General features: G+C 35.1%; 1 protein-coding gene across 3 annotated transcripts in view; it reads left to right on the forward strand.

Annotated features, from left to right (window-relative positions):
* Positions 1-8,098, forward strand: part of LOC117181750 (centrosomal and chromosomal factor-like) — a 237,303-nt gene extending 229,205 nt beyond the window's left edge. For all 3 annotated transcript variants that reach the window (XM_033374715.1, XM_033374714.1, XM_033374716.1), the window contains one exon: positions 6,817-8,098. In XM_033374715.1, coding sequence (XP_033230606.1) covers positions 6,817-7,347 — 531 coding nt within the window. In that variant the 3' untranslated portion in view covers positions 7,348-8,098. The remainder of the gene's footprint in view (positions 1-6,816) is intronic.
* Positions 8,099-11,406: the final 3,308 nt, after the last annotated feature.

Below are 11,406 nucleotides of genomic sequence, written 5' to 3' on the forward strand. Positions count from 1 at the left end.
TATGCCAATTAGCACAAATGGTAAGTTCCGACAGTGCCTACAAGTGTGCCTACTGGCCGCTAAATGGCAATACCGGTTTCATATGTATACACCTGGTAAGCCATGAGGTGTCAAGTGCAGAGTTGTGGTGCAAGTTACACGCCGAAGAAGGCGAATGCACTTCACTTTTTTAAAGACCTTACTGTTTACTATGAAATTTAAGAAAAATCTATTTCTAAATTTTAATTCGAAAACTTAACAAAGGTCCCTTGAGTGTCGGCTGCTCTATTGATCTGGCCTACCTGCTTGTTATTTATGATTAAATTCTTATTTAATTTCAGCCTCTCTGCTTCTTATTTATGATCGTATTTTTATTTCAATTTCGGAAGGGACATTTTAAAGCCTTCAAAACATTTAAATAAGCTAGCTGGACCTTAAAATAGATCTACCTGAGAGCCTGCGGAGAATTTCTCAGAGCTTCTCAGAGCCTTGAGAATATGCTGATCAACAAAAGAACACAACCTCTAACTTACGTCAATTTGACAAACTTTCTCACTCGCACACTTTTCCATTTACAAGAGGACAACTGCGCACCTGCGCACGAAGATATAACATCGTGCCTATTACTTACGGTCATGCTTCTATTGCCAGTTTCAAATGGCTTCCCACTGGCATAGTTCAAGTTGCGCCCAACTGTTGGCACTGCGTGTCAGCACACGTGATTGAATTTGAAGGTTTGAAAATTGACTGTGTGAAACGGTGCCAAAGTATATATTTTATTTGCAAAAACGAATCCGATGACTATAAAGTTAAACAAACGGAGGTGTGTCGTTCCCGAGTGCCAATCGTCACGTTACAGGCAGCGTCACCAATTTCCGAAGGACGAAAAGCAGGGCTTGTTGTGCTTAGAAGCGGTATCAAATCCTCTCTTGAAGAAAATGCCCTACAAAGAATTCCATAAAAGCGGTTATCGCGTATGCTTTCTGCGTTTTCGAGCGGAGTATTATTTTCACGGTCTGCGAAATTTTTTCAGAAAAAAAATAGTGCCTTCCGTGTTGTCGCCTTAAAAAGAGGTGAGTGATCTTCCTGCAGATGCTCCAGCTGAGGCAGCCGGTGATGTTGACGCTAATTTGAATACATTTACATTTATTTATTTTACGTATATTTTATGTATATTTTACATACATGAATTGTAAATATGTATATGTTTATATATATGCATCTTTTTCACTTTGTTTATGCAATTTATTGTTAATTTTATTTAATTGAAAAAATTTTCACATATGTACAATGTATATTTGGCACACATACGTCACACATTGATACTTTTAGTTCAAGTGGCGGGCAACTGTTGGCGCTGTGTTTCTTCATATTTCTACCATAGAGATGATAGAGCCTGATAACCGAAAAGAACCCATAAAATACATAGTAAACAGAAATATTTGTCACTAAATTTGATCTTTAAACCTAATAAAACTCTAACGATGAACAGTGCTTAGGACTATGCACTTGACAGTCAAAAGATGATACGTGCTTTAATCGATTTATAACCTGTTTACTATAAAGAAAATATTCTTAACACAAATTTCGACTTCTACATTATACAACTCTCTGATGATACATACTGCACAGGTCGACGAAATCGCTGATTACAAATCCTATTTCAAAAATTTCCAAAATAAAATGGCGGATCTAATATGGCAGAAAAGTATGTTAAATAAATAAATAAATAAATAAGAAGAAACCTTCTTTTACCTTAGGGCGCCACGATTCCAGTCGATCTACTAGGCTGATTACATTCAATTTTTGTTTAAATATTTGGAAAAGACTTGGCTATCGTATGACCCGCTGTCATGATTTTCCATTAATATTTAATAACAAGTTGACAAAGCAAATCTTGAAAAAGCGGAGAAAAAAGAACGAAATTTTTTTTAATTCTCGGCCGAACGTTAATAAAAAATGTCACAAATTTTTTTCGTTAGTCAAAATTATGGCATACAGCACAATAAATAATTGCGAATGTCAAATAAAAATTAATGCAAAAGAATTATTGAAAAAAGGTCCTTGAACATGCATTACTCCCTTAAGAGGTATGAAAAAATATTCCGCTTCGGGACCAGATGGTATCAAGACCTTCTGGTGGAAGAAGTTGCTTTCAACTCATCGGCATCTGGCCCATATTTTCACCTCATACTTAAAGTGGGAAGAGATAATTCAAGATTGGTTGGTGGAAGGGCGCACAGTTCTCCCGCCGAAGGTGTGCAACTTAGCTGACCCGAAGAATAACAGGTCAATAACTTGTCTAAACACATTATATAAGATCTTCACATCTATCCTAAATTGGCGGAAAGCTTTTGATTCGACCTCCCATAAACTTATCTGCTTTTGCGATTGTCTGTCTTTTGATTATAGGTCCTTTGGAAAGCTCAAAGGTTCATGTTCATGTTCAAAACCTTTATGTTTTGAGTAACTTAAATTTCCCTGGTTTACTTGAAAATGATTACTATGGCCTTCGTGGCGTCGCTGATTACGAATCTGGAGTCAGAATATTAAAATACAAAATAGCGGACCCAATATAGCGCATGTGAGCCAAACATCAAGTCCTGAGTAATTCAGATCAACCTGATCGACTTATAAATTATTATTTGGATGTTTTTGGGGTTGCTGATTATGAGCCTCGAGTAAGAATATGAGCGTTCAAAATGGCGGATCCAATATGCCGGATGTTAGCCAACATTCAAGTTTCGAATAATTGTAATTACCCGGATTAACTTGAAAATGATTACTTGGATGTTTTTTGGTGTCGCTGATTACGCATTTGGAGTCAGAATATGAGACTTCGAAATGGCAGATTTAATATGGCTCGTAATGTCCAACTTTTCAATTTCAAATGGCCCGCACTGCTATCAAAAGTCGTACGATTAGACAATAGTACGAAGCACCCATCAGTCGACTGCCATACACTTTATATTACTTAAGATACTTTTTGATCTTGAAAAACTTGATCCATATAACCAAAAAATTCTTCAATCACTGGACATGATTCACATTCATTAAAGTAACAGGCAAGCTTTGAGTTACTACAAGTTACAAACCTGTTGCAGTCTCTACGATCTTTAACTGGATTTTGTGAATTTTTCGTCAAATATTTTAAATTAACAGCATCGATCATCGCATTGTCAGTCTCATTTTTTCAACTTTTTTAAACCAATCGGAGCTTCAGGGTTCTGCTCTTAAAATTTACCATATAATTGTTTTATGTCAGAGAGCAACAATCGCTTCTGTACCTTCTTTTTTTAGCCATCAACTCTGATGGTTATCATATCCTTTTTATTTGGCATCACTCTATTATTAATGCCCTTTTTATAGAACTCGTGAACTTTTTCAGTGGTACTCTCTGGTAAATTTTTGCCACTTTTTTGAGCAGAAATCGCCAGCACTCATGCTGATTTTATTAAATTTTTATTTATTTTAAAGACATTCTCTTAGAAGTACCGAATTCCGAACACATGTTACGAATTGGCCAACAATCAGGAGCTACCCAGGAAAAAAGAAACGATTGAACTGGAGCGCTTTGAAATGTGTATTTACAAATTCCAGATTGGTAAAGTTGCATTTTAATTGCTTTGGGACTCTTTGAATTTGTCAGCTATTTGGACCTAATTAAATCTTCCCAGCCACATTCGCAGATCTACTCCTTCTATAGTTTTAAGACATTCTGAATAGGAGAGCATAACTTCAAAAACTAAATTAAGTTCAATTCATGATTTACGATTGAAAGAAGAAACGAATGAATCGTTTCAAGTTCTCAATGAAATGTAGTTTGAAGGATGTCAAACTGAATGGTAAAAGTGCAGGTTCCCTTTTACAGAAACGAATCTGCATCATACAATTGATGTTTGATGAAGTCCGATGGATTGTCTAATGCGGATTAGGCTCTTCATTCTTTAATTGTAGTGAATGGGAAGTGGCTGCAAGTAAATTCGAATAGGAACCCTAGCGAACCGAATGGAGCCTCTATAAAGTACCCGTAAAGACACCATTGGGTCCCCATTCTGTTCCATTTTAAAAGACTAATAAAAAAGCAAGATCAACTTTTAAACTGTTGAAATTCGGGTTCTACGTTAAATTTTCTATTAAATACTCACGGAATAATCGCAGTACTTTTTTTGCAGCGTTAAAAATGTCATTAACTTCTGCTGAAGGTGACTTCAAGCACATCCATAATAGCTCAAGTAGTATGTTGCACGCAAAGTTTAAAAATAAACTTCTCTCTAACTTTCATCCTAGCGTTGTTGCTTGAGGTTTCCACTGCGTGGCGCTAGCATCCAGAGAAAATTCCTAAAGTTACCGACTGAACACTTATTAACTGCTACTAAAAGAAGATGCACTTAAAGGCGCCTTTAGCCCATGTAAATGACAGGTATTTTATTTTTTAAAGTTTTTAATGCTGTAAGAAAAAGTATTGCGATTACTCCGTGAGTTTCTAATGCAAATTTTAACGTAAAATCCGAATTTCAACAATTTGAAAGTTGAGTTTGGTGTTTTTTTTTTAGTTTTTTCAAAAGGAACCGAATGGGGACCCAATGGTGTCTTTAAGGGTATTTTATAGAGGCTCCATTCGGTTCGCCAGGGAAAATGCAGATAAGTTAGGGACTGTTCACTGTCGCGAACTTGTGAAACCATAAAAATGCTACCTGCAGGTAACTGAATTTCAAATTGGGCTTAAAAACAAGTTTAGCACCGTTTTTACTAGTTAAAAAAAATAAGTGAATACAAATGCTAAAATAACGATTTTTTTACAAAAACAGTAGTTTTAACATAAATCGTGTTTTTCGTTGTATACGATGAAAACTACACATATGTAACACTTAGTTTCCAATAAATCTTAATTGTTTTCGCTCCCTTAGTAGTTTAATCTATGCGGAATAATTAAAAAATGGTTGTTATAAGCTCAAATTATAATCAAAATCCTACCGCATGGTTGCGCGAGATCACATTTTGGCCGCACTGAAAAAATAGATGGCGTATTGAAGCGCAGCGGATCCCAATAGTATTATTACGATTAACCGTCGTTTTTTAATTGATAACGAAATTGTTCTTGGTGAATCGTAAAATAATCAATTCTCCGATTCACTGGTACCTCTAACCTATCGTCAGCAATCTGCCATTCCTCTTTAAGATACACATTTCATACGACTTGAAATACGATTGAAACGCGGTCAATCGTTTCTTGTTTCCTGGTACTGTAAGGATAGTCAAGCGGAGAGGATAATTTTCCAACACACTAGGAAATGTTTCTTTCAGTCCATTTCGAAGTTCTTCTAATTCTACTTCCCTGGATAAGCACTTCCTCTTAATTGGAAATGATTCAGGTCCTGCATCTGTATTTATCTATTGCTTCTTCAGATATCTTACTGCCCAGCGACTTCGACATGTCATCGTCAATGCATGTAGTCCCACATGTTTTACATATTCTTGAGTTCGCAGGTAAATGTGTGAATTTTCCTAACATTCGTACAATAGGGATACTGAACCTACTCTACTTTACAGACATGTGAGCATTCCACAACGGACGCTACATAACCATATTGTGCAATTCTGCTTTGTTTGTATGTGTATGTGGAAAGCGTTTTGTGCCTATTTAAGGATATGTCTTCTGATACCATGTTCAAAAATATTTAAAGTATTCCTTATGGTGGGTTATATGCTCATGGATTATTGTTGCTTTATTCTGGTATCAAGTAGCGAGCAAGCGAGAAAATAGAGGTAACAGCCAGACGTTTTTAAACTTTCTGTTTTCAGAAGGATTCGCGCATCGGCAGTCCAAGGATGCACGCATTTAATTAGACTACGCTTTTGTTTTCCACAGATCACTTCTTTTTACTACTCGCAAAAGTTCGCTATCTTAGCCAACCTATAAAGTTTGATATTCATTCTATACAGTAGATTTCAAGAAACTATTTTTTTATGGCAACTTTATATTTTTTAAATAATAAATTATTTAAGCATATGTTCTGAACAATGGCAAATTTAAAAAAAATTAATATTTTATTAAAAAATGAATTTGATAAAAAACGCTTTACAAGTTTATAGTACGCAGATAGAGCTTTAAAAAAATAAGTCCATAGTCAAGACTGAAAAAGGTATAATTATTTTTGTGATTTAAAATTGACGAATTTCTAGAGAGGTTTAGGCAAGAAAAATTACTAAGAAAAACCAGGTATATCGATCTAATAATAGAGTTTCTGCATTTGTGCACATAAATTTACAAAAATAACGAAAAAACACTATAAAATCAGATTTCCAAATTTACCAAAACACTAACTTCATATTTCAGATGGGTCTTTAAGGACACATAGTCGATTTTTCCTCGTTGCTAAGAACACACAAACTAACTGACACTGACAAGGCAACTGGACCCTTGGACATGATGTAAGATGAAACATTCTCAAAAACACACACGCTTCCTAAACAGACACATACATACACACAATAGCGCAATATGATTCGGTAGAGTAGGTTCATTACCCCACTTGTATTAATGTCGGTAAAGTAGACATGCATGATGACGTCATCGGGGTCCTTCGAAAATGTTCTCAAAGCTTAGAACGGACATAAACTACTTTTTCAGAAAAATTTAGCACGGACACGAAGTACTACAGATGGAATCCTCTTGATGTCGGTAAGGTAGGAATATGTAATAAGAACGTAGCCTGATCATCTACTTCTGTACAAATGTACACCAGATTTCAATAGTTTATACCTCGTGGCTTACCCTGAATTAATTAGGTACATTGAAATCACCAGTTTTAATGTTTACAAACCGTTTTACAGGAAAAGACGAACTCTATGAAGGCTATGGCGCGTGAACAGTGCGAAGCAGCAGCTCATTTACAGCGTCAGCAGCAACATTTGCAACAACAGCAACAACAACACCATCATCAGCAACAGCTACGTTCCATTCTTCCATGCCCACCAAAACTTGAAAACTTGACCACTGTGCACTCTATTTCTGCACATTCTCGAGGTTCTCAGTGCCAACAGCCTTCACAGCATTTCCAGCATCATCACCACACGCGACATGTTTCCATGTCACCACCTCTATTGCTTTCGTCACCAGTGCCGAGCGGACTGGCAGCAACACACAACCACCACAACATGTTTTCTCATCGAGGCGTCCCAGCGACACCTCCGGCCTCTTCAGGTGACCAATCGCCAAACAGTCCTGCTAACAAACACAAGACCCAGCAGAACCTATCACGCGACGCCACTGGCAGTGTTAGCCCTGGCATTCCCGCCGCCACCCTGGATCTAAGTAGCGCAGCGACTACCAACAGTCCTCATGAACTTTCGACGCTCGTCTAAAAACGATCATTATATAATATAGACGTACTCCTTTAAAGACAAAATTTATCTTAGAAATCATTTAGTGTCGCAATCAATACATTCTTTTCATGCAAGTCTCACAAGTCACTAGATCCTCCTTTTTTCCGATAATTCTTCTTTGACCTATTTTTCATACTAACTTATTCTCTGTTGCCCCTTCTTTCAATTGAGTGTCTTTGTTTTTTTTAAACAAAAGTCATTTCAATAAAACGACATACCCTTCTTTTTTAATTACACGGCAGCTAGAGATTTTAATACATTCTTAACAGATTTTAATTTTTGTAGATAAATTCCGAATTCAATTAATACAAACCTTGTCTTCTTGACTGATTTAAACAATCACCGGGAATGCTAGAAGACCAAATTTGGGATGATAAAATTCTCAAAATTTTGATATTTTAACTTAAAATCGTACAATTTTAAGCATTTCCTCGAGCACTTTACAGTTGAAAGCTTTAATACGTTGAGTTTTAGATATGTAACTTGATGTGTGGATATTCATTTTCTCAAGTACCAAACTGAACGTATGAGCAACATTTTTAAGACATTAAGAAATTACTAGAAGATTAAATATTGTGTCCTTTAAATTTTAAATATATCATATAAATATCATTATAAATGTGAAATAATTGAAAATTTAATCTATATCTAAAAAGAAAGAACTTATGTTTCCTTTACGAACTTCGTTAGCCATAATGTTTTCACGTTTTCAAAAAATAATAATCACGAATTCTTTTGAATCTCATTTGTTGTTTCATTTTCATCAAATTGCCATTATTTCTTCTAATCCTAGTAAGCAAGTAGTTGAAGACTACTAAATTTAGGTTGTACATCTGTTCCTCAATGCTTTTGAATTATTTTGAATTATATTTTGAAATCTTTTGAATTTCCTTCAATTATGTTGAATTCCCTTGAATTCTTGTACACACTGAAATTGACTTTCATCAACAATCTCCAAACTATTTATTACTGAGAATCAATATAACCCTCCACTGATTATTAGTTAGAATTTTCTTGAATAAATTTATCCATATGCTAATGAATTCTTGAATCCTAAGGACTGAAATAACGCATGTTACAAATGTTCGATATTGATATCAAATTTAATTTCGGAATTTCTGAATTTAATTGACTTCCGAGGGGTTGACTACTCGACTGCTTAGAAGTTCAAAATTACCTGAAGCTAATAATGATTCTCGGGGTCAAGGCCGTAGTCCGGAGGGGAGAGGTGACCCCCGAAATTCTTGAAACATAATATACATATACTCTTCTGTGTGCCGTTGCATGCCTCCCCTTCTGCCGATTTATTCTCCTGCGACATATCCCCCCCCCCCCCACATTTTATGGCTACGGCCTTACACGGATTGACTTATAAGCCTCCTGTTCGAGTAAGTGATTTTTGATGGGATGTTTATAATATGTTTGTATTTATTTTTTGATAAAGACCTAGATGAATACCCTGGCGGACATTCAGTTCCTGCTTAAAAACCCCAAAAAACAGCAAGATCAACTTTTAGATTGTTGAAATTCGGATTCTACGTTAAAATTTGCATTAGAAACTCACGGAGTTTTTAAACGTTTTTAAAAACCATCCATTTAAAAAAAACGAGTTTTTAACGGACTCATTTAAATGGGTCGAAGGCAGCTTCAAGTACATCTTTTTTTAGTAGCAATTCATAAGCGTTCCATCGGTAACTTTAAGAATTTTGTCTGGATGCTAGCGCCACGCAGTGGAAACCTCAGACAACAGCGCTGCAATGCAAGTGGGATCAGTTAAGCAGTATCCTGCAGGTTACGACACGAGATGTCTGGACTAAAGGTAAAGGATTTGTTTAAAGTTTCATTTTTCATATTATTCTTATCGGAAAAGGTATTAAATTTATGCAAAGTCAGACATATAAATGATTACATATATTTATCTACATTTATTTGCCAATTTTGAATTTTATTTTTAAATTTCGCGCGCAACATACTACTTGAGCTATTATATGGATGCACTTGAAGTCACCTTCAGTTGTTCTTGCTGTTTTTTTAGTTTTTAAAGAAGGAACCGAAGGGGGGCTCTGTGGGGTGTTTAAGGTTACTTTGTAGAGGCTCCGTTCAGTTCCTTAGGTCCGCCAGGGTATGACCATATTCTCTTTTTTATATTTATAAACACTAGATCTTTCATCTAAACTTTGCAATAACTTACATTTTTATGAAGCAAAGTAGGAGAAGAAAGAGTGTAAGTATTTATTTTCAAATATTATTTGTAATTTAACGATTTCGATTTTGCAAAAATTGTGACAACGTAAGCTTTCTTTCATTAGTCTGCGTAGTGCGAACAAGGTATAAATGTAAGTGACGGTATTTTACCTTCCCTCGCGTTTTTACTCTAATTCATTCTGTATGGTTATGAGAAGTTTTATACAAAGATAATATATTTTTCATAGGAATGGTATCTATGTAATTTATATAATGAAAATTTGTACTATTTTATGGATTTTTCTGTATTTATCATTTTTTTAAAGTAATATTTTTAAGTTTTTGTGTTGTATTTCGATTTGTTTGATACCAGTAAGGCGAATATAATGTAGAAACGATTGACAAAAATATCTACGAAAGGAGTACAAAATATCATATTTCTAAGTGCGATGAAAGTTCTGTTCGAGCTCTTATTATTGTACAGCTGTTTACTTCTTAACGTATAATTATTATGTAATATATATGAAGGAGCATATGCATATGAGTGAAATAAAAAGAGTTTAATTTAACACGAATTTTATGTGGTATTTTAGTAAACTCGAATATAGATTCATTTCCTGCTGTAAAGTAAGTTTTTTTTAGAAGATACAATATATTTGATATATGGACGATTTTCAATTTTGTTTTCTGAAATATGAATAAATTGAAGTTCCAAAGAATGCAATAATAATTTTCATCAGTTTTCATACATAGACATATATGTGCTACTAAATCTGACCAAAAATATACAAGGTAATTCTTTTATTTTGAGACATCGAAATATATCAAAAAAATACGCGGCTAACGAAATAAATGTCCTGAATGAAATCTTTATTTTTGAGGAGGAAAAGCCACCCCGTAAAAATATTCTCCATACTCCACCCCCTTGGAGCGGTCGAGAGGAGAGGGGTAACTTTCAAATTTCAAATTAAAATCTATGTTTTATTACACATTCAGATTCTCCATAAAGAAATATGTAAGTTTTATTTGAAATCTTTTTTGTTCGATAGCACCAGATGGAGTTACATTCGCGAAAAATAACATTGTTGACTGTTCAAGAAAGACGATTTCAAATAAAAAATAAAAAAGAGAGCTATTAAATTGTAATCAATTTATATTTGCTGAATTTTTCTGTTTGCTAACGTTTATACGACGTTTGTACTCTAAAATTCAAATTTCGGGGGGGGGGGGGGCAAGGAATTTTGAGTTTCCCCTAGTCGGGCAACCAAGAGGGTACAAGCGATCCATGGGCAGGCTCCCCTAGCGGACAGAGTGAACGGAAAGGATACTCCATAGAGGATCTTCATAGTATCCACATTGTATCCCTTCCGTATCATGCAACAAAAACTCAAAAAATTGCAAGATTAGATTTTAAATTGGTGAAATTCGGATTCTACGCTAAAATTCCCATTAGAAGGACAAGGAGTAATCGCAATAGTTTTTTTATAACGGTAAAAAGCTTTTAAAAAAAAAAGTAGTATAGCGCCAGTTGACTGCTACACTTCAAACGGATCATCTGTAATTAGCAGTCAACAGGCGTTATAGGTCTTATATGTTTTAAAACTTTTTACCGTTGAAAAAAAATTTGTGATTACACCGTGACTTTCTAATGAGAATTTGATACCATGAGGATACTCTGTAGAGTATCCTTCTTTTTCTCTCTGTCCGCTAGGGTGGTGCCGGGCAACCAAGAGGGTAGAAACAAAAATATAAAGTTTAAAAACAGTACAAACGTACGCAAAAAGAAAATTTGAGAAATTTGTATTTCGAACGGATGCCACGAAATTCTTATTTTCCCTTAGCCGGGCAACCAAA

The sequence above is a fragment of the Belonocnema kinseyi genome, chromosome 10 (genome assembly GCF_010883055.1).
Source record: "Belonocnema kinseyi isolate 2016_QV_RU_SX_M_011 chromosome 10, B_treatae_v1, whole genome shotgun sequence".
Lineage (NCBI taxonomy): Eukaryota > Metazoa > Arthropoda > Insecta > Hymenoptera > Cynipidae > Belonocnema > Belonocnema kinseyi.